The sequence below is a fragment of the Patella vulgata genome, chromosome 1 (assembly GCF_932274485.2).
Source record: "Patella vulgata chromosome 1, xgPatVulg1.2, whole genome shotgun sequence".
Taxonomy (NCBI): Eukaryota; Metazoa; Mollusca; class Gastropoda; family Patellidae; genus Patella; species Patella vulgata.
In genome coordinates, this window is record NC_065879.2 from 33,207,339 (window position 1) to 33,232,372 (window position 25,034).

Sequence of the window (25,034 nt, forward strand, 5' to 3'; positions counted from 1 at the left end):
GTACCTAGAAATGGGTCGCAACACATATAATAATGGAAGAATGTATATAAACTGATTTACATTCAATCGTTTCTGTTTTTACTGTGATTTCTAATCAGTTATGTTCGGCGAAATACGCTAAGGGTCCAACTTGAATGGGGCAGTCTTTGGAAATGAGATGAAATAGGGTTTAACTTCATACTGTGGGCAGTCTTTGGTGACTGGTTATTCCAGTCTATATCGGTAGTGTTCTCCTGTGGGATGTTTATCGAGTCGCTTCATTACACATGGCGCTCGAAAGCATTCTGGCACGCGATGCGTGTGGCAATTTTAAAATGTTCATTTTGTCTTAAATATTGGATATCAGACGCCCATCTAAATTTTCACGGTAAGATAACAGCATCAATGTTGATTTAAATTGACCAAAAAGTCGTGGTTGCAATGTCGAAGACTATGGAAGATATTGAGTCACTCGGCAAACCTCAGCAGATTCCAGTACCCTACATCTAGCCTCAGCTACCAACGGCGTTGCCCACGACGACGCCTTTGAAGAATGTTTTATCATACAAATATGTCAAAGTCTGAAACTGTTTTTCTTTCAAGTTTATCAGATTTTCTTCAAACAATAACAACTTTGCGCTGAAAATTCGAACGACGCATTTTTAAAAGCGGCAAGTTTTCCGAATAAGTAAACCGGTGCCGCATCGCAATTGTATAGGCGTAGGTACATATCACTTACCGTCATACAGCCATGGCTAGATGTAGAATAACGGAATCTGCCGAGGTTTGCCGTGTGGATATTGAGTTAAAGACTTGAATCCATTAAGCATCGAAAGAAATATGGCCATGGGTAGTTCCTTTAGGAACGGTCTTTGATTGGAAGCTGTCCTATCCGTCCCTAGGTAAGGATTCCAAAATAGCCTTAAAACAGAGGTGGGGAAGTCAGAGCGGTATTTTCATATTGCAGCTATATGGGGACGGATAGGAGCGGACAGCCTCCAATCAGAGACCGTTACTAAAGGAACTAGGCGATGGGTTAGTCGGACAATGATATAAGTATTAGGCTGACACGCTTATCACCATTGATTACTATCATAATGGTACCTTGCTATACTTAAAATTATATGGTTACAAGAAAAATCAAGGAATTTTATATCTCTTCAAATAAAACGATGAGAACAACTGGATTCTGGAATATATGTACATGTTGATCAAGTGAGACAAGAGATAATAAGGTCGATAATTCTTATTATTAAAGCCACCGAGCGTCATTTGAAAGATTTTAACTATAATATTATTGTGGAAACTTAAAGGAATGTCAGTTAAATTCTCTTCGCTATTTACAAAGATATATATTATTATGATACAATAAAAAAAAACATCTTCTGAAGATCATATAGACATCGCGTACTATACAAACTATTTCCTTAAAGGATATGTTCAGAACTGAATCCAAACAAAATTGTAAAATTTATCGATTTTTGCTATTGACGATGAAAACGTTTCCTGGCAAATATATCAAACGTCTGTGGATAAATAATGTATCCCCAATTACAAAATTTAATCTAAAATCATCTATTGTTTGACATTTGCAATAGGATAGACCTTAAAAGATTGATTCACGAGGAACACAGCTTTCGTGTAACCATTATGTCCTTTAGTTCGTCCGTTCAGTGCATGAAAGTAGTCAAGAATCTTCTGACGATACCTACACTAGATCGCGGACTTACATATCCGGGCAACAAGAATCTAGTAAATATAAGATACGCCCACATTTTTGGAAGAGGTGGTCAAAGAACAACCAAAGCAAGCCAACAGTGAGGCTGATGTCCCCCGCCGCAATCCCAAAATAAATAGAGGACACATATTATTCAATTGCACATTTATCCTTTTCAAAAAACTATCGAGCAATCAAACTGACAATCTATATTTAGTCTAAGTACCGCTGTGAAACCAATTTTCATCACTCTCTATCAGCTTGAATAAAAGTAATCTTGTTCCAAAGCATCGACGTAGGAAATTGCTTAGCTCTGCTTAGCTTTATCAGAAAATGTGATTCATTGAATTCGGTCAAGACATTCACCTAATTAACATCTACAACAAGTTTAAACACTCTCGCCCGATTAGAACAAAAGTTATCGTGTTTCGAAGTTTAGACCTATCAAATTGCTTATCTCTGCTTAGTTTGGGCAGAAAATGCTCACTTTCAAACTCAAGGCATTCGCCTAATAAACACAATTAAAAGATGAGTTATTGTGTCCCCAAAAGTATGATGGACGGACGGACATGGGCGACGACAATATACATCCACATGAAAATGTGGGCGTATAATAACATAGTCAGAACTGTTAGATTCGCGTTCAGGTGTGTGAATAAAAATTAGCCCATATTGATGCCCTAATAACATTTTCATGCTCACTTTCTATTTATATTATATTCATTTGAACACCCCCCCCCCCCCCCCCGAAAAAAAAAAGATAACAACCTGTAATTTGCTATTGCATACAGAACGTCAGAAAAAGGTTATAACATATTTGCTGTCCATAAGAATATGGCCTGTGTCGTGTCAAGAATAGACGGTAGAATTATATCCAGTAGTCGCCAAGTCTAGCACTATTTGCAGTATTCCAGGGAATTACAATCGATTTCTCTAATGAAAAAGCCACGATTGGAATCTTGCCATTTACTTTGATGTAAGTGTAAATAACTCACCTCTAAACATGCCAATTAGAAAATCACGATTAACTCGGAATGAAATATTGTCATTTAATTGGCCAACTCGATTAAACTTCACCTTCCGATTGCTATAGTGGGTAATCGGAAGATGTCGGGGAAAATTGAACAATGATTTGTGTATCAGGTTTCTTTTTCTCTATGTGACTGCATTTCAGACGTTAAATAATTTACTAGATATCGTTCCCGTTCAGATTTATGGTGGTCATTTCGATAACACAATAGGAAAATAACTTCTTTTATACTATGATTTTAAAAAAAAATGAATAATGCATTTATGAGATGGAAGTTTCCTAAGACCCCCCCCCCACTTATTTCCGGACTTCCATGACAATGATAATTAATTCCTATTAATTTTCCGACGGAAAATATCTCGACTTAAAAGAAGAAATGTGACAGGATGCTGGACAGTAAGAAACGAGCTTATGCTAATGTTATATCCGTAATCAAGCACTGGCTAGAACCTTAGAGGATTCTCGAATAGTGACTGAATGACTGCCAATCTTTATATCATCAAAATTATGTTTACCATATAATTTTCAGCTCTAGGAAGTCCACTTAATTTTTCAAAATTCGTTCATTAGATTGTGTTTTGACTACAATATGATTAAAACACAGATCCTATTTCGTTTCGCTTTTTATAGTTCAAAATTTCGTTTTACTTGTCTTTACTACACTAGTATCTGGAAGAATTGTTTTATGACCCGCGTTATGGTTGATGTGAGGGATTAGTCAACGAAACGGTCTGTCGCAGCGAGTTCTTGGTGTGCAATGCACGGAACTGTGGGTATCCTACTAAAAACATCAACGTTGATTGGTTAATCAAATGTCTGACGTCATAGGATCAAAAGCTGCTAGTATGACCCCTGACGCAACCCCCTTCCCCCACCACAACTGGTCAGATCTGTATTTTAATCAGATTGTTTTGACTACTGATCAATATAGATTAAGCTGGACCCTTATTACATGGTAGAAACACCAGCCATACATTCAATCATGCCAGTCTTATGGCTAAATTATGCATGATATTCCCTATGCAAATTGCAGAAAGCTTGATTACCATAAATATTACATTATATAAGAGCAGCTTCTGATATATGATAATTGTTTCCTTTCAACACCATGAATTAAACATGGTCATAGCCAAAATAGCTCGTGGAGGGGGGTAGCCGAATGGTAAGCGCGTGCGTGTTGTATCGAGTCAACAGGTGTGGTTTCCATTCTCCGGTTGTACGTGACAAGGAGTAAGGTCGCCTGTCCAACCTCGTGGAGTTTCTCCGAATCCTCCGGTTACCTCCCACTGTTAAAGACCCATGAACGCAAGCGAATTATTGAAATAAAATTTAACCATATCTTAGTCCCGAAATAACCTAGTTTGTGTAGAGTAGACGTACCCCCCCCCCCCCACACACACACACTCTCTTTCTAAAATAATTGGTCGGTATAACGGTCTAATCATTGTTAATTTTTCACTAAAATTAATGTGTAAAATTGCAATAATTTAATTATTATAGGCGAATTCATCAATCAAGGTTGACAATGGAGATGCGACAGTCTTAGTATCTCTTATAAATTGGTTAGTTCGGGGTAAACATGCTGATATACAACATTTTTAGCTGTGTAAACAAGAGACGTGGGTATGCTTTGCTTTGTGAGATTCTGAAACCCAGGAAAAATTAAAACATTGTCTTTAAAAGATTTATTCATATTCTCACGATCCAACAAACTCGTAAATTCATGCAAAGAATAAACTATTTGCTGACTAATACATATGGTCACCCTAATAAATATTTTACGCTAATCTTAAAGATCACCTTACCAAATACAGTCCTATCGTTTAACCGGTCCTTAACAAAATGCTGAGATTCTTTTCATTATATAACAATCAATACAAGAAAATTCGTGCAGCTTCTAGGGGAAAATAACAGCAACAGAAAAACTGATATTTCCAATATATACCTTAATTTATAACAACAAAAGTTCAGCAGACTATTTTATCACTCCCCTGGACGCCATTTGTATCTTGACGTAAACGAATTCACTTAAGAATTATTCTTCATGAACTTCTGGTTTTGTGATACAAATAAAATTGGTCTTTTAGAAGGACCTTTATAGTATTTCAATGCAAGTTTCACGTCAATTAACACGGGAAAACCCATGGATTAGATTATCTTTTACTTTTCAGATATTCCCCAGTCAAAATAATTTCAGCGGCAATGACGTCATCTTTTATGGTAACGGTCGGCAATATGTCAGACGAAGCAATTAGCTGAGCACTTGCGATGTATATAGAGACAGTCTACAGGGAGTCGAATTCGTCATGTGTTCAAACAGCTCTATTGAAATGCAGCCGACACTGTATTTAATCAACCTGACGTTTATATGCAAATGAAGTATTCTAGTGTCAAAGGTCAACGTGGCATGCTCCCAGATGAGTATTCTTGTGTGGTAGTTAATCATTTTAGAGAGAACAAAGAGATTGTTTGAAACCAGGAAGAAGGATAATGATAGTGGAATGCTACGGTCTTAAAATCATCAAGTATACAGCTCGTAATCCTGGTGGTATTTAAGTCCTTTAAACCTATTAATTAATAGGCATAACAAAAAAAGGTTGGCATTTAAAACATTTAGGTCATGATATAAACCTGTCTTTCAGAAATAGCGATGGACTATTTCTTGAGGTCATCCGTATCGCAAGGACAGTGTAATGAATCGCAACCCCTGGAGTGGTTAACACATTCAAATTAACTTCTAGGAAGAACGGCAACTAATGACTATAAATGGCATGGTATATTACCCTGCCGTTTGCAGCCCTCATTAATCACGTTTTGGGGTGTCTGGTATTTTCAGTGTAAAACTAACCATCACTGGCCAATACCACGTAAGAAGCCCCTAGTTAAAATTCGTTTGCCCCTATCCAAATTGGTTGGCCACAGTGCAATATTATGTTTTACATTGAAAAATACGAAGCCAATTTCTAAGTACATTTACACGTGTTTAAGTTAGCGCCATCTTCAGGAAAATGGGACAAGTCAATGGGCCGTGTAAAAGTAAAACTAGATATAAATCCATACTCCTCGTAGTGCTTCAGGAATATGATATAAATCCTACTAAACCAGAACATGCCTCTCTGGTTAACAGTTAATAAAATAACAAACTAAAATTTTGTCTACGGTTGTTGTCATAACCGACAATCTAAATATCACTGTAACCCAGACTCGTCCATCGGTTCTGTTTCGTAATCACTTTATAGACTGTTATATGGGGTTGAACATGGTTGTTTAACGTCTGCGTCCACAATAGTGATATCGCAGACAAGAGGTTTAACGGCTAAATCTATTTGTTAAGGCCAGTTCAATTTTTGTCAAGGTCGTTGAGAAGTAAATAAGGTTAGGGCACGTGATTGTTGGCGAGATTGTTTAGGGTAAGCATTGGGGCTAGGGTTAGGATTAGCGCTGCGCTAGCCCTGTTTACATCTCGTGGCCTATGGCGAAAAACTGAGCTGGCCTTATCATTTAGCACTAACCGAGGTTTAACATTTAGAGGTTCAACTTTTATTACAACCCATTTCCGGCTGTGTGGGACACCCTACTAAGGTGTTATATATCTTGTAATTACGCAGTATTCTTCAGTTTCCATTTGGATTACATAACCTTTAAGGAATGGATTGAATTGCTTCATGGCATAGCCCCAATGACCTCCTAATTGACTCGTTAACTCCGATTCAAATCAGTTATTATGGTTAAACAAATGGTTAATAAATAACCGGTTTTATTAGTTTGTATCATTGCTATCCATGGAGTAAACTGTTTAAAACAGCATTCTCTAGGTTCAGACATGTGGTTTCTGGAATGAAATTCCTACACTAATGCAGTTTTGGGCATTAATTTTGAAAGCTACCCACAGTCCTGTTCATAATTCAGAAGAGTTATCCGAGTATCAGAAAGGCCTCTATTGCTGTATGCACAACCTTCATCCATTATGTATCACAGCAAATTACCTTTGATAAGGTCTTGTAATAAAAGAGGCGAACTAGGTATCAAATATAAATATTATCTTCCAGTGGTAAGTCTTGACAGTTAGTGACGGTGAAAATTAAGATTGGTAGACTCGAAAATTTGAGAAAGGGTGCCGTTTTTGGCAGCATCAAATCTGATAATCATACTCATTATTTATAACATAACTTGACTCCAGTAGAGTAGGCTGCAAACGAATACACAACCCACGCCTCTTTCTGGTAAGAACTATAGAAACCATCACATTTCCGGGCCATTTCCTCCTGACTTTTTCATTAGTAACAACGTCTACATGATTGTTTAAAATGACTTTGACCATTTCCGGGATGATGGATGATTTTAGTTCTGACATAAACTGAGTTACTACCATGGTGCAGGTCAAATCGCCCAGTCCTAGGTCAATTTACTCCAGACGAAATATAACTTTTAATTCATTATTTTAATGACGCCCATTATCCTAACAGAAATAGTTTCATGTGGAAATTGTTGCCAGTAAACGAAGCATTTAAGTAATCATACTTGGCATTAATTACATAATAATATATCTCATCCCTATACCAAACTCAAATACTTTGTCATACTTAAGTGACTGCCGTACAGTTATTTTCAAACAAAGGCCATATACATAATTGAATATGCTCTTGGATTTGTAATTTAAAATCTATATCCTTGATATAATTTAATAGCATGCATTGAAAGTTAAGAAAACGATATTTATTTTTTTAAAAATTAGTAATAAATAGATAGCTGTAAGTTAATCAGTGGGCGCTAATGATTTCTGATTTAAAAGATACAATAGAAAATAATTATTAAAAATGGCATCACTATCCCTTACTATGCCATATTTATGGCAGATATGTTAGTGAGGATCGATCTTATTATACTGTTTTAGTTTTCTTGGGAAAGGTACTTGAAGTGGGTATTACAGCTTCACTCATTTTAACTGGTAATAGTTGAAAATACATTTAGCTATGTTTTACACGGGCTGATTATAAAAGTGTCCGATTGTAAAGGAAGAAACGAGTAATGCCATTAAATAAATTAACACGTCGGATGAAATCAAAAGCAAACACGTCAAAGGAGACATGACCTTTAGTAATATAAAAATATTAACTGTGTGTAGTAAGGTCGTTGGTGTAAAGATTATGGTCATTGATTAGACAACATCTAAGCAAAAACATGCGATCTAGCACAATCAGATCAAATACTGATGGTGCAAAAATCCAGATATGTGGGCGATCAGTTCTAGTAGCGGAACGCGTAAGTTATCCAGAAGAAAAAGAATTAATAAGTTTTTGGTCTCTGTGATGTTGCATTTTAGCATGGATTTTGTTGCATCGACTGATAAAATTAATAAAAGATTCTGCTCTCAGGTAAAAGTGTAAAATTCAAATATTGGAAAAAAATACTAAAAATTAAATTTATGGGTAGTACTTTCATCGTTATCAAACGAATCGTCAGGCCATTTTAATGCGTTGTGTAGAAGTAGTTAGAAGATTCCATTAGAAGTAGTTAAAATATGGGTAAAGTAATGCCCCTATTCTAGATAGTTATATTATTGCCGACATGTTGCATACAATTTTCAAAGTAATATAGGTAACTGGTTATAGAAACACTATATATATTGTTGTGGAGTGTGTTTAAACAAAATCAAACAATAGTCTTATCTAGTTTCTTATCACCCACAATAATCTTAATTGCTTTTCTGGAACCTGTAGGCTGGGAAATGGTGATAACAATATGCAATATTGAACTTTTATCGCCTTTCAACTTCAACCAATAAAGTCTCTATAAATAGCATGTCTTACATGTTTAACTGCTTTTTATATGATCTTCATTCAGGAGTTGGTCTTAATAAGATAGTATGTACCTATATTTGGTTTCGATCAAAAAAGTGCGTTTGTAGCATTTGGCCGTGTTGGCAATTGGGCAAGACGAACCCACTGATTAGTTTTCTAGGTGTTCGCATTTAGTATCGATGGTTATCGTGGGATTGTCTTCTGTTATTTATGTTATAGAGAGTGGGATAAATGGAGTTTAACGTCCACTCGACACAAACCAGGTCATTTCGGGACTAACATATGGTTCAATTTTGTTTCAATAATTCGCTTGCGCGTAAGGGTCTTTAGCAGTGAGAGGAAACCGGAGAAAACCCACTAGGTTGGACAGGCTACTCCTTGTCACGTACAACCGAGGAATCGAAACCACGCCAGTTGACTCAATGACAGACCTTATGATACAGCGCGCACGTGCTGACCATTCGGCCATCCAACTCCCCTGTTTATGGGGGGATGCAGTATCCTGCTTTAACAGTGCATGCAAAGAACAATTTGTAATAATTTTATTTTATGAAAACGAATAAATTACACGGTAGAATTATTATTAATAAAGATAACAATTTATATATTCAGCACTCTATTATAGTTCCCACCCAAGTGTAAGTGTTATTCCCTTGATCACTCGATTCAGAAAAGTCGTCATCCATTGCTTATAGTGTGTTTTGTTATTACTACTAATTTGAATATAGGATAATTTGCTGTAATGTTATATAGAAAATATATATTTTTAAAAAAAATCAATGTTTTGTATACAACAGATGGTCTGTTTAGTTGTAAACTTCCTATGGTGTATTTATATTTAGTATCTATATTATATAGTATAATATTATCAGTGATAATCACCATGTGGAAAATACAATGATAAAATAGGAGTTCCAGTTTGCATTAATAAATGAAACACGACACTGATGAGGAAGCGGTGGAACATTGATAAAACATTATTTTATTTCCGTTAAATGATATGTAAAGGGGTGTTTCTTTGGGGTCACCACCATATTTGGGTGTAATCATTATAATATATTGACTATAATATTATTTTAAACTAAATGAAACCCCAGGACCATGATCCTCATCAATTATCATATGATTGAAGAGTTCAGATGTCGCTTAGCAACAGGGGCGGATTGGGACCGCGAACCGGCCCGGGCTCCCGTGTCGGAGCAGTCCCTTTTACTGAACGCGGGTCCGGGGGCTCGCCCCCCCCCCTCCCGGAAAATTTGGAAAAATGAACCCCAAATATGCGATTTGGTGGCATATCTGATTATAATCTCTGTCAAATAATATATCTCATAAATCGATTAATTTAGGCCAAAACCCCAACCTGCAAGTAATTTCCAACCATCAACCTGTGAAATCATCATATCGTCATATTATTAATTAACGTATTATCATTGTATCGTCAAGATTCAAGAGAATTTAACTGGTTAAAAATTGGACTAGTTGAGAAAATTTTGACCATTTGATTAACCAGTTAGGAATATTGAATAAGTAGGAATATTTTCATTGAAAAATGTCCCATTTTTGTTGCCGGGAGCGCTAGTTGATTCCTCCTGTAATGGAAGGCCACAAGACACAGTGGTACAGAGTGACGAAAGTGAAATTCATGAAAGCTGCTTTTTGAATGTTGGATTTGTTCGGATGAAATTCGGAATCCCCATTGCAGGATTCCGAATTTCGGCCCACACCCAGCCCAGAAAGTCTATTATACCAGCCCGTTAAAGCCACATACATGTATAACACTATAGGGTTATTTTAGGTCTAAGAAAAGTGTTCTGTTTAATATAGAAATCTTTACCTACATGATGTATGACGAAAACTAGGGTAATGAAGTAGCTTGCATTATCCTACTACTAACTTAGAGTCTAGACTTAGACTAACTCACCCCCAGTTATGTCAGTATCCATTTCTGGAAAGTAGGGTACTATCGTCCAGTCCTCTCGTGCACAGATTAGTACAATTAACTAGATTAATGTTGACGTTAAACGGTGCCTATATGAAACACTTAACCAAAAATGGTAATTGTCCCGCCCTAAAAGCTAATGCATTATACTTCTATATATTATAGAGCGGGTTTTATTTATCCTCAGACAATCATTCGGAGCCCGGGGGATCACCATACCTATAGTCTCCTCGGCTTAGAGGCTAGGGCGAACACATCATCCTAGCGCGAACCTTATGTAGAACTAACAAGAAGTATGTGGCTCTTGCCACGTTTAAGCCGTTAGGTCTGAGTTAGAAAGGATATTAAACTCAGACCTTGGAGATTTTAATAACTCGAAAAGTAACTATCATAGATATTGTAGTTTCGTGAATGCAACCTTTGTAGTTTGCTGTGGATAAACTTGTTAATAACATAAACGGTGTTCCAGAATCAATTGATTGATGATTGAGATAATTAATCCAACAACGTCAAGTCCAAGCAAGTCCTAGACGATCATCTGTCCCCATAGTGTCACATCTAATTCATTTTTGGTGTCGCGACACAGGATAGTGTCACACATGATCATCATCGCTCCATGGCCGGTCCAATACCCCCCCCCCCCCCCATACAATGTTTAGCAGAAAAACGGTTTTTTTCATTTTTTGTCCGACCGGCCCTTCGGGCCCGATGGCCCAACCCGCCCCTGCTTAGCAAGATATGATTATTAAAAACAATTCTAATTATCAGTTGACAATAATTATCTATCTCTTTGAAGGGTGCCCCTAAGGGGCTTAATTGTTGCACACCCCCACCAAAAGAGAGAGAGTGAAGAGATAAAAAAAATTGTTTCCCGGGCTTAGGTATGAAAGGGTGCAAATGTTTGTCGGTCTATAATATCAGTCAATTAATAATTATGCTTACATTTAAATTAATAAATGCATTTGATTTGAATTCTATGGGTTTCTGTATTCTAACATCTAAATAACCATAAATATATATTGAGCTATTTGATAGACGACGTCCCTTTTAACTCTAGCCAGAGATTCTTCCATCTCTCCATTTAGTTAGTCTCTAAAATATCTGATATGGCTAATTATTTCTTTCTTTCTTTCTTAATTAACACTATTTATATTCAATAAATATCTGCATAATACAAAGATACCACATAAAGATTGGATTTGAAAACAAGATTGGGATTTTATAAATTTATCTCCGGTAAGAAATATAAATAGATTGGTAAAACTATAGTCATAAATTACAAAAAGGTTTAAATTACAAAGCAAAAATGTATACTGGTAATGTTGCGATTAATGAGAAAATGCTATCGATATATCACAATTTAGATAAATATAAATGAGTAAGGGGGGCTATTTATCTGATGATGTTGATAATAATGGAAGATTGTGCGAACACAAGTCTGTGGATAAAGGAGAAAAGGAAATTCGAAAGTCTAAAACCTAAAAGGGAAATGAAAGGCATTCAACGTAATATGAAGATATTGCGAAGCTGGAAAACGTTGTTGGATATTATATACTCAGCCAAATTAAAAAATTGACACTCGGGATTTTCGGGACTAGATTTTTAATATTTGGTTTAAGGCAACTATTTTTGTGTTATGTTGTGCACAGATGACCTTGACATCAACAGAAAGCAAGAGAAGGTCTCGCCGAAAGTCCTTGACATTGATAACGTTCGTGATGTCACACTACCCCCCAAAAATGAAATTCACAGACTTGGAGAACAATCGGAATAAAGTTTTTAGTAACGGTTGTGGCCTCCTATAGCGTCTCGTACTGCCAAACAACGTCTTCTCATGGATCTCAGAACATTAGTAAACACTACCCGAGGAAGATGTCGCGCATTGTCTTGTTGAAACGTTAGTCCAGGCCCATGTCTCTGCATAAACGGAAGAACAGGATGCAAAATCTGATCCCTGTACTGGACAGCATTTAAGTTCCCTTGGACAACAAGAGGAGAACGTCCATGTGCACAAAAAGAACCCCAAACCATGACGCTGCCGCCACCAAATCTGTCGAAGACCAGCAGGCTGCAAGCGATTTCGAACAGTTTGTGCAGTTACCCTTCCACCAAACATTTCTCTACTTGTGGAGGTTGCAGTGACAAATCTGTTTCTAAGATGACGTAATCGTATTGCTTGATCTTCCTGGAGTGACGTCACACGTGGCGCTCCCGCCCTTGGGCGGTCAGCAATAGTTCCAGTTTGAAGCACTCTCATTCTAAGATTAAATATGGTCTGGCGTGAACAATTAAAGGCTCTTGCAACAGTGACCACAGACTGACCAGCATAGAGCCTACCTATAGCACGTAGACGTTCTACATTTGAAAGACGCGGCATTTTCTAACAAAGATGAAAATAACAATTTTAATTTGTTTTTCCAGTTCAAGTTACATGTGCGTGTTCAGTTTAAGCAAACTTGCATCGATTGTCCTCGCGAGTTTGTGTTTGCACGTGTTTTTCAGGTTTTTCATCTTTATATGCTCAAAAGGCACGTGATCCACGTTACTTTACAATTTTATGAAATTAAAGGCTTCTTACTACTTACTATCGTTAGAAACACTTTAAAATTTATTTGACTTACCAGAAAAATTTGGCTCAGTATATGTTGATGATTTTTTTTTATTATCATTGAAATACCCTGTGGAACAGCTTTTCAGTAACCAAGCTGTTTATTTCTAGTATAAAACTCCTTTTCTTATTAATTGATATATTTTTTATTTCAGATTAATTAATGAGGAGTAATGTATTGTATATTATATATTCCTACTAAATTACTTGGATATGTTCGCTCTTTATGTCACTGAAAAATAATTAGGCACCGCTCAAGCCGGGTAACGAGTCTAATCGTGACACGATAATTATAGCCCTACTTTTTTTTTTCAAAGACAGTCTATTGTTCTAGTGAACTCAAAGAAAGTGAATGATCTGTCAGTTTTGACAAATGAAATTTAGGTCGCAGACTGAAAACAGAGCCTTGTTTTACATTGAAGATTATGATTAAAAAGAACTGGTCTCCCGTGCAGATACGATCAAATACGTTCCGATAGTATTGTTTCTTGCATCGTGTACATATTGCCTTGGCCAGCCATGAGTCCCGACCTTTCCCCTATAGAGCATGTCTGAGACATGATTGGGAGACGTGTTCGTCAACGTCAACCGACAACACTGCAAGAATTGGCCGTGGCACTGCAAGAGGAGTGGGTCAGATTGCCCCAAATCGTGATTGGACGGTTGATTAGGAACATGTCACGACGAATTGCTGAATGTCTGAGGATTGGTGGATACTTACCAAACCTGCAGAGTAGGATAGCGGAGTAAGGGGGGTTACGATAAGGTGGGACAGGCACCTAACCATTGAAACCACAAACGTGGCATCTATCAATCCAGAGAAAAGACGCATATATGTCCGCATAAATGTTGTCTCTACTGGTCTACTACCAAACGATATGGTTTTTATAGAAGAACTTCCCACTAAACCACACCGTGGTCTAAAGCCGTTAATGGAAAGATTGCAAAATCATGTTATAAAATACAGGAAGAAGCTTCGACTCTCTTAGTTCGTGTCTATGATATAACTTTAGTGGAAGAAGACGTTAAGAACCAAGGAACTACTACTACTATGGACTTCATTATTTACTATACTTCTACAAAGATCGCAGTGCATCTTAACAGATCACTATGATTTAGAAGCACATTAGTTGCGATCTATCGCACTTTGTTACGATCGAATACGATCTGAAGCGATGATCACGATTGACGAAATTAATTGTGTTGATCGTAGAAAATTTTCGAACCGTCCAAAACTTTCCAACGATCAACACAATTGCTACAGCTGACATCAAGATATGATAAAACCCGATAGGATCACCGCGATTTTACTCCATGATTAAAACCACGATTTCAATCGTAGCGCGAATCGTGATAGTGGGAACCTAGCATAAGACAAGCACGTGACTAAGCTTACACTTCCCGATACACCTGATGCTTCCTGGCTATTTTATGTTATTACTTTGATAATTTTCTATTTAGGAAGTCCATTTACTATTATCTGGATTTTGTCTTTCTTCTGATTGACTTTCTGTATTTGATTACTTCTTAGGATTTATTTCGTACAGTATGTGTTCGGGTAGCTTATTTCTTATAAAAGGAATATATTATATCCCTTGCTGTTAGTGAGGTTTATAGGTAACAGGTTGCTGTTATTAAACTTTAATAACAAATTGTTTCTACTATTGATTGATATCAATATAAAGGGGTTGGTCTCGCGGGTTGCCGTCCTTTATTGAAATTAATAAATAATTAGTTGAAGTCTGTTGCGGCCCATTGTAAATAAAAAGAGGCGATACTGGCCGTTAAAATACTGCCATTATAAAATTGTTGCTGAATCGTGTTTACGGGATAATGAAAGGGATATTTTGCTTACTCTTAATAGAATTCCACGTGTTACGGGTTCTTTTAAGTGCATAACAACGTACACACGGGACCTCCGTTTTTCGTAACCTCCGAATGACTAGATGTTGTTTCTTGCCAGAAAAGGGTGCTGGTGTTGACCGTTATCAGAGGATGGTGTTTTGTTGAACTTATAAACAATGGGGGGGGGGGGATGGGTTTTAACATTCACTCGATACAAATCAGGTCATTTCGGGACTAATATATGGTTCAATTTTATTTCAATAATTCGCTTGCGCGTAGGGGTCTTTAGCAGTGGGAGATCGTGGAGAAAACCCACGAGTTTGGACAGACGACCCTACTCCTTGTCACGTACAAACGGGGAATCGAAACCACGTCACTTGACTCAAGGACAGACTTTATGATACAACGTGCACACGTTAACCATTTGCCCTCTATAAACAAAGGGGCTCTTAGCATTTATACATTTTAGTCCTTTTGATTATTAACTGAGTAATTGATGAACCTTGAAAACCAGGTAATTGTTTGAGCGACAAAGGGGATACCTGACTAGAAATATCAATATAAAAAGGGAAACCCTTATAGGAAATAGGCGCATCTCTGTAATTTCGAACACAGACATTTATCTTGCTCTTAAAACACCATAAGCAAATTACAGTGAAAGTGTATTATTTTGTTACTTGATATTATCTGATAAAGTGCTACTGGGTGAATATTGTATTTATAGTCTTTGAAAAATAGACCAGCGGGAACAAAAGAAGCATAGTCTCGAATATACCGGTTATTATAAACTATGTAGTATATCAAGTCGGCTGATTTAAATTAATGGTCCCTATATCTTTATTATTTACGCAACTGAGCCATAATTCACAATTTCTATAATTAAATTATATGTGTGATAACTGGCCAAAATGATCATAGATATTACTTTTTTATTTTGCGGGGAAATAATGACTGTTAAAGAGATCGTTAATGAAATTCTAAAGTCGTTATACAAAACATTAAAATGGCGCAATAATATCAGTAACACACTTCTAGAAGTCAACGTGCAGAACAACAGCGTCAACGCAAAATATATTGATTTTTATCACAACTAACCATCATTAATTTCAAATGATGATGATGTTGATAATATAGGCGTGGCGAAGACATGAATACGTTCTTAAATATAAATTCATGAAAGCAAACACAGATTGCGCAATAATGTTTTTCCTTTCTTTTAGTGTGAATGCCGCTATTTTAATTAATGTAAACTGTATTTGAACTCTAACATCGATAAATAAACATAAATAAATGAACACAGTTTTTAAATTGACCGTTAGTTATGAGCGGTAAATTCAATATGCTCAACCAATTTGGAAATCTATAAAATTAATTGTTTCACACGTATAGTATGAATAAACAGAACACATATGGTTCCTTGACAAAATCATTTATTTTGTCCATACTCAGGAAAGGAATGAAATGTAACACAACGTGTTTAGGTGACCTCGACATTCGTGACATCCGAAAGAGGCGTTGTTCCTTGCTAGGTCCTCCGTTTTCGCAACGGGAAACGAAGCCAAACAATTCTTAGGAACTTCTCGGCAACCACATTATTCAGTGAATATTTCAAACACAGTTGCTGATAAAGATTTTGAAAATGGGGGTGAACGGAGAAGGGTCAGAGCTTTAGTGGGCTTCAAGAGGCGAAATCTCCGAGTGATTGTAAGTAGTATTTAACCGATTATTATTGAAAAAAGTACGGAGTGGGCGTTACCCCCTAATTTCAGCAATAAGCCATCTTCTTAGATAATGTTCCATAAAAACAAAGCCAGATTGCGCAGATCTAAATTCAACTATGGGTGCCACCCCCTAATTTCACCAATAAACCGTTTTTTAGATAATACTCCATAAATAAAAAGCCAGATTGCGCAGCTGTAAATTCAACTATGGCAAATAAAATGTTTAACAAATTATTATACTATTCAAAAAAAGTAGGGGATATTTGATTTTGGGGGCATAATACTAAAATATGCAAATGACTACGAAAAAAGTCACTATAGAACCTAACAGAAGAAACATTTCCAGTTACATGTGACGCCCAAACGCACCAATAGCTACCGCATGGAATGCAGGTGATGCTTGGGATCATCATGGGGGTCCAACCCAAGATTTGCACGACTCTGACTTTGAATGTTACAGTCATTGTGGCATTGAATTCCGGGGTGGAAACATCAGTTTAATTGTTTTAGTGACCAGAAAACAAATTTTGATATGCGTCGGCTTACCCAAAATGAAAGGTTACGTGCCCTTGGCATGCTACAGATCGGCACAACACAGGCGGTTGTGGCGCGGACGATGAATGTTTCTCAGTCTGTCATAAGCAGGCTATGGTCCAGATACCGTGATACACAATCTGTACAGGACAGACCACGCTCAGGTCGACCAAGGGTGACAACTCAAGCCCAGGATCGATTTATCCGTACCTTGGCCTTGAGAAATCGTGTCATCACAGCAAATCAGATCAGCGCTCGTCTTCAAACAGACACTGGTGTGAGAGTGAGTGGCCAGACGATTGGGAATCGACTGCATAGGGGTCACCTTCGCGCCCGACGTCCTCGCGTGATCCCTTGTTTGAGAGATCATCACATTCAGGCAAGACGTCGTTGGTGTAGGGATCGTCAACACTGGGATAATCGACGCTGGAGCAATGTGATGTTTTCAGATGAGTCAAGGTTCACTGTTGATTTTTTGGACAGACGTAGGAGGGTGTGGCGTCAACGTCATCAGACATGATCGATTTGGGGGTGGTTCTGTTATGGTGTGGGGAGGCATCACTGTTGCTGGAAGAACGGCTTTACATGTTGTTGCAGGGCGTGTTACAGGCCAGTACTACCGGGACAACATCTTGGCAGTCCATGTTGTGCCGTTCGCACGACGTCATAGCCGCCGTTCATCTTCCAGGATGACAACGCAAGATGTCACAGGGCCAGGATCGTTACAGGTTACCTCCAACAACAGAACATCACCACATTACCTTGGCCAGCACTGAGTCCCGACCTCTCCCCCATCGAGCATGTCTGGGACATGCTTGGACAGAGGTTACGTCAACGTCAACAACGTCCTGCCAATGTCCAAGAACTTGCTGCTGCGTTGCAACAGGAATGGGACAATCTGGACCAAAATGACCTTAGACGTCTCATTAGGAGTATGCCACGTCGGATCAATGCTTGTTTGGCAAACAGAGGAGGATTTACCCGTTACTGACTTGGTTGTGATGCTGTGGTAACTTTGCTGTTTGACCCCGGGTATCATTTTACCCTTATAATGGTCAGTCTGTGCCTTACTTAGTCTAACGATCATTTGGAATAAATCGATGAATGTGAACTTCATTTCATTTTGTCATTTGTTTCTTCGTCAGTTTCATTAGGTGACTTTAATAACACTTAAAAATCAAATATCCCCTACTTTTTTTGAATAGTATATTTAGACATTTGTTCACTTATGACAAGCCCATATTATTCCACTCTCTGGGCTATTGGGTGGCTTTAATAATTAGCGGATTAAAAAATGTCAGAAATATCTGCTTTAAACGCTAATATGGCAGGACACTGACCATGAAAGAGCTGACAATCGAGAATATGAACTGTGGTCGGAATTTCCGTCTGCCAACAATTACGACTATTTCTTGTCAAAACATCAAACATTCATAATTTTGCTCAGAATAAAGTAATTTCGTTGAAATTTTCGATATATTTATTTTTCATTACCTTTCTCTAAATCTTAAATGTATTTTAGCGCCTTGACCATGCATACTAACATGGAACTGTGCGCTATACATATTATTATTTTATTTTTATTATTTCATAATGTATCTTTAAAGGAGCCAAGTCTATAACTCAATATCATCCACAGTCTTCGACATTGCAACCACGACTATTGGTCAATTTAAATCAACATTGATGTTGTTATCTTACCGTAAACAATTGGGCTTCTGATATCCAATATTTAAGACAAAATGAAAATATTAAAATTGGCACATGAATCGCGTGCAATAATACTTTCGAGCGCCATCTGTATGAAGCGACTCGATAAACGTGGCTAAACATATCCCATGTATGATAATACTACTACCGGTGTAGACTGGAATAACCAGACGCCGAAAACTACCATTCAATTCGCCAAACATAACTGATTAAAAATTACAGTAAAAATAGAAACGATTGTATGTAAATCCGTTTATATACATTCATATTACATTATGATATGCGTTGCGACCCATTTGTGTCCATTTCTAAGTGCCAAAGAATAGCGATTTAGCTCCTTTAATTAGAATAAATCATTTTATGTAACATCTCTGTTATATATTAAATGTTTTATCGCAGCTGAGCAACTCTGTATCATAATTAGTATTGTTGTTGAGAAAGGCGTGACGAAGACCAGCTGCAATTGTAGCGGCATCTTGTGGTGTCCGCTGCTACAATTGATACACACTTCGAAGCTTTGAACAAGTAAAAATAGCTTCAAATGCAAAATTCTCGACACACATTGTCACAGTTTACATGGAAATAAGTAATTATGTTACAACTATTGAAGAATGGAGCACTGAAATAGTTACGGTTTTTCTTCATATTTGAGGTGACGTTTAATCACGTGCGTGTTCTAATTCTGGTTTGGCGGCCATTTTAAATGACGAATTTATGTGGTAAGGTATCACTTTTATTTCAATTGGAATTGGTTTATCATATGTTAAGCTATGTGTAGTATAGCTAGTGGTCAGTTTTATTGGAAATTAAGGGAGTTTTAGGCCAGTAACCTTTTTGTAATCAAAGGAGGTGCTTAGAACGACCCACTATTGTGGCTTGAGTAATACGGAAGACATCAGTAGTGGAACCATTTCTAGACGGGTACTTGAACAGGTTGTTAAATGCAACTTCATAAAATTAAGATTACGATCTTAAATCAATATCCCCATTAATGCATTATTCAATGATTAAGTTGTTTTTTGTTTTATCGCAGTTGAATAGCGTTTATTTGACAATCATGACTAGGCCCGAGTAAAATGTTAAGCTCGTGTGAAATAATTATTAATATTGTTTTGGAACCATTAAATATGGAATTAAGCTAGCAATATTAATGGTGCATTATATTGCTTAATGTTTATTGTCATTATTATGCCCGTATACAATAAGTATAATATATGTATAATAAGATAAGGGGGTTGGATGGCCGAATGGTTAGCACGCGCGCTATATCATACGGTCTGTCATTGAGTCAACTGGCGGGGTTTCGATTCCCTGGTTGTACGTGGCAAGGAGTAGGGTCGCCTGTCCAACCTCGTGGGTTTTCTCCGGGTCCTCTGGTTTCCTCCCACTGCTAAAGACCCCTACGCGCAAGCGAATTATTGAAATAAAATTGAACCATGTGTTAGTCCCGAAATTACCTATTTTGTGTCGAGGGGACGTTAAACTCTCTCTCTCTCTCTCTCTCAAGATAAAGAAGTAATAATATTATTTATGTTATCAATGATAACTTCTCTCTTAAACATTAGTGTTACATCAGTGACATGTATTATAACGGTAAATCTAATGATGCCACTAGTAAGTAAATATATAACTTAAGCTATTGAAAGGCTTAATACTATTATTATAACACAAACTATAGTAATACGGTCTCGGGACAAACGATAGGTATTACTGATTCACTTCTAATTTTCAGGATTATAAATATAAAATCCCAACCGCGACCATAAAATATTCCCTTTACAATGTAAATTGTATTTTTGTTCACATCGAAAGTTTGGATTTGAGTGTTGGCACTCTGAAATTCAGCTTGCATGAGCTGTGTAAAATCATATACTCTTTTGTTCTGTTTTAATCGATTAATCTTGCTGGTTGTCATTAATGCATATCCCGATATACACACCAATACAGTAATGTTACCCTGGGACTACTACAACCTCAACGACATAGTGAAATCCCGTATTAAATCATAATGTATACAATTACTGGTGGTATAATTGGTGGCGTAGACGAGTGAGTGTCTTTACCCCGGTAGCTTCGAATCCTTATTATGCTACGTGGTAGAATTAATGTAATGATGTCATATACTGCTGCTAAAGTAAATGCTAAAACAAAGTAATTAAAATAAATCCCACGTGCAGCATATAAATATCAGTGGGTTATTATATCGTTATTTAACTAGTGGGCTTGCTTTTTTATGTTAATTTTATTCATTAAAGATACATTATGGGAGATTAGATAAAGAGCTGACAGTTCTCACTAATATTTAAAAACTAGATAATATAAAGGGAATTTGCTGAAAATTTCAGTCAGATTGATCCACTCTGAACCGAGAATTTAGCGATTGAATTTTCGGCCTAGCCTCGATCAACATTACTAAAGTTGGTACGATAAAAAACATAGTCTCGATTATTTTAGAAACTGGGGGCTAATATTTATATGACGACGTTTTCTTTTCAGCCACCAGAATTTAACATTTTGCATCGTGCTATAATTTCTATTTCATTATACACAGTGCGTATATTTATTATAGTATGACAGGGTAGAGGGTATACCAAATTGTTTAAATGAATATTATATAATAATGTATATCATAAAATTTAATATTGCAATATTTAGTATTGCACATTGGTTTGTATAGTAACCTAGCCATCATATAATATTGTAATATTGTAAGATAATATTTAACAGCGTGTATATTGTATTATATATCGAAAGTTTGAATATATTGTAATGTGTATTTTAAATAATATTAATGTTATATAAAGTTGTATTTTATGTATTTGTATTATTGTATCGTATTGACACATTATCTATATTATAATATTGTAATTGCATGCGTATTGTAAAAAAGCACACCTCTTGCTTAATGTTATATTATTGTAATGTATACTTTATTAATCCCTTACCTTGGAATTCTTTCCTGGCAGCACTTATACTCGTCACAATATTAGCTATATGTCCAAGAACAGTTGCAAAAAGAAGCAGCGCGAAAATCATTTCAAAGATGGTGAAAAAATATTCCCCTGTGGTACGCGGAACTGGGGGATTTCCCACCGTTGTCAAGGTGATGGTACTCCAATACAAGGCGTGTAAATACTGCAGCAAGGTATCGTTGCCATCCTTGGGGAATTTCCAGTAGACCGGATCTTTTTCCAATCGCGTCGCCACGATAAAGAAAAAGCAGGAGTTCCAATGAAACAGTGCCAACAAATAATGCATGAGGGTAAGCGTACGGATAACATTGGGGTAATTGGTATGTCTTTCCGTGCGATCTAAAAAGGTCCAATAACGATAGACCTTCACAAGACGGAAGCAACGTAAAATAGAACAAAAACCTATAGACAGGTATAAGAAATCTAATGGAAGAAGACAAAGACAATCGATGTAAAACATAGTCGTATTCATATAATGTATACGTAACTTAACTGGGTCCGTCTGTAATACCCCTTCCTCTAAATACCCGGTGCGGAAACGAAACGCGATATCCAAAATGTACAAAAAATCCGCCGAGTAATCCAAAGTGAACCACAGTGAAATGTTATTCGGGTTGATCTCATTAAATGCGAAACGATATATAATAACCCAAAAGTTATATAGGAACGCAACACTGACCACTGATGTCCACCAATAACACAAACGACCCGAGGGGTCAAACACAAATGTCCAGTTACACCCGTCGTTGTCCGACGTAGTTGTGGACGTCTCGATTTTCTCACCCCCTCCCCCACCCCCGCGCACACCCTTTTTGCCGAATTTTTCTTCGATATCTTTCTTACGCTGTTTTCGAATTTCCCTCGTTGTAATCACATTCGCAACACTCGGTCTGGAATTTTTCATTAGCGAAGAATGAGCCAAAGAATATCTCTTTCTGTTTTTAACCCTGTCAAATTTATTGCTGACAATCTCTAACAAACTCTGTTTGGAAGTGGATTTGGATTTTTGTTCTACCACCTTATTAGAATATATGGGAGAAGAGACACTGATCTTGTCACTCGAGCTCAATCGTTCCCCGATCAGTTTCGTCCGGTCAGTCGGTGACTGGTACATTTCCAAACCTGGTAAATGACGAGGACCGTTAGCCGTTGACGTCTGCTCGATTCCGTCTTCGACCTGCTGTACCAAATCTCGCGAACCCTCTCCTCCATCTTTGTCGTCTGCTTCAACGATAGCTATCTCCTCCAATTCTTCTTCGTCCGTATTCTCGTTTTTGGCACATGGAGAATATTTAACAACAATTCCAGTGTCACTCGCTTTTCTCCTCGAAAGCACGGCCGACATATTGTTGAAAACGCCATGCGGTATCAAAATCTACCGCATTAAGATACGCCCACTTTAAAACCCCACAAATAACGAATAATAAATAAGAAAATCTTTAAGCGAACACATATTGTTAAATTCCTATATACGGGGTTTTTTCAATAAAAACTTGACAAATTATTGACACGTTAACTGCCTTGCCATATTCCAATTTTAATTTATGAACCAGCGACTGAAACAGCTTATTAAATAGTATAAATACATATGCCAATCCAATAATGTGATGTATAGTGGTTTCAGTACTCAACAATAATAATGATATTATTAATATATTTGTCACTTTCGCGTCAATCACACATCAGACTATCCATTCTCTGGGATAAAATCAAATTCACTCCATGGCCCTCGACTATTTGCAACACGTGTAGAGCACGAAATACAAATAATTCTGCTCCAACTCAACGACGCACCACTACAACACCAGTGAAGTCATTTTTCCAATAATATCTGCTTTCCACGTGAAAGCGAGTGACAAAATGTTTAGCTCGACGCCTGTTACTTTGAAGACGGCCGTTCTTTAGTGGTATTTGACACACACGCGTATTTTGAGGCGGTCGATGAAATCTTGAAGAATGATAAGATAAGAGGTGATGCCACGGACGAGATGGTTTGACAATATGAGATAAAAATTAAAAAACGATCACAATTTTGGACCAATCTTGTCCTAACAGCTATCCAGCTTCATAGAATACTCAGCAGCTGTTAATAAAGCACTTGTCGATGTTTAACTTCCAACGTCCATGTAACATATGGAACAAGCTTCATTTGCATACGATAACAATAACTATAGGAAAAATCTGCTACCGCACGCACAAGTTATCATATATTTTCTCTTTAATAGTCCCTGGACACACATCTACGGTCGCGTTTGCTGATGATGGCTCAATGGTTGGCGTTATACGTATTTGTAAAACCGCTTATATGTATAAAATCTATAGCATTTCTCCAGCCCACTCTTCTTGTACTCGTTATGTGTTTGATCGATGGGTATCATAATATTAGATATAAATGTAAATGCCACCTAATATCCTCATCGAATCATAGCTTTTTCGAAAATTCATGAATATGGCTTTGCTAGATGAGCCGGTGCTGCTGTCCATCTGTGCATGGTTTTACTACAGTACCCCTAACATGCTCCTTCCTTTATTGAACGCTGAACGCCTTGCCGAGAATAGAGGAATCGGATAGCGAGTTCTGAGAGAAAAATCGATCTCAAGTCATTGTTTAAGTGTTTACAATTACAAATTAGTTACTTTTCTTCAAGTGTTTGGTGACAAGCCCAACAAATAATTTACACTGCTAATACTACCACAAAAGTTGTTCAGATCAGATGAGCTTACCTAGTAACGTCATACATGCAGGTTTCTCGGCTGGAGTAGATTATCATCGATATTTTATGATGATAGACGTGTTAACCGAGAGTACAATATTTAAATATTCTCCTAGGAGAACGTATAACAAAAATTCTTTTAGTTTATTTACTACATATTGGCACTGCCTCATGTATGGATGGATATTATGCAGGTTAATCGGCCCACTCTACTTCTGATGAAAGAGTAGGATATGTATTGATCGAACCAATATTGTCTTCGGAATTTTTCTCTGATTTTCAACGTGCGGTGGTCAAGTTTTATCGCAATCAAACTTCTGCGTTGGGAAATGTCGTCTGCTTCTCACGGCTGTTGTATGTGGTGTTATTGATTTTTATCTGATCGCGTTCGGGTGCGTTCGTTGCCCTTCCACGCGATCTTAGGTCTTTTGTAGACACGCGAACTGATCTCCCGCAGGCGATCT

General features: G+C 37.2%; 1 protein-coding gene across 1 annotated transcript in view; it reads right to left on the minus strand.

The window, feature by feature from the left end:
• The window catches only part of LOC126808838 (cyclic nucleotide-gated channel rod photoreceptor subunit alpha), a 161,615-nt gene extending 137,283 nt beyond the window's left edge, over positions 1-24,332 (minus strand). Inside the window, exon 1 of the mRNA XM_050533828.2 lies at positions 21,830-24,332. Within this exon, the coding sequence (XP_050389785.1) occupies positions 21,830-23,201 (1,372 nt within the window). The 5' untranslated portion in view covers positions 23,202-24,332. The remainder of the gene's footprint in view (positions 1-21,829) is intronic.
• Positions 24,333-25,034: the final 702 nt, after the last annotated feature.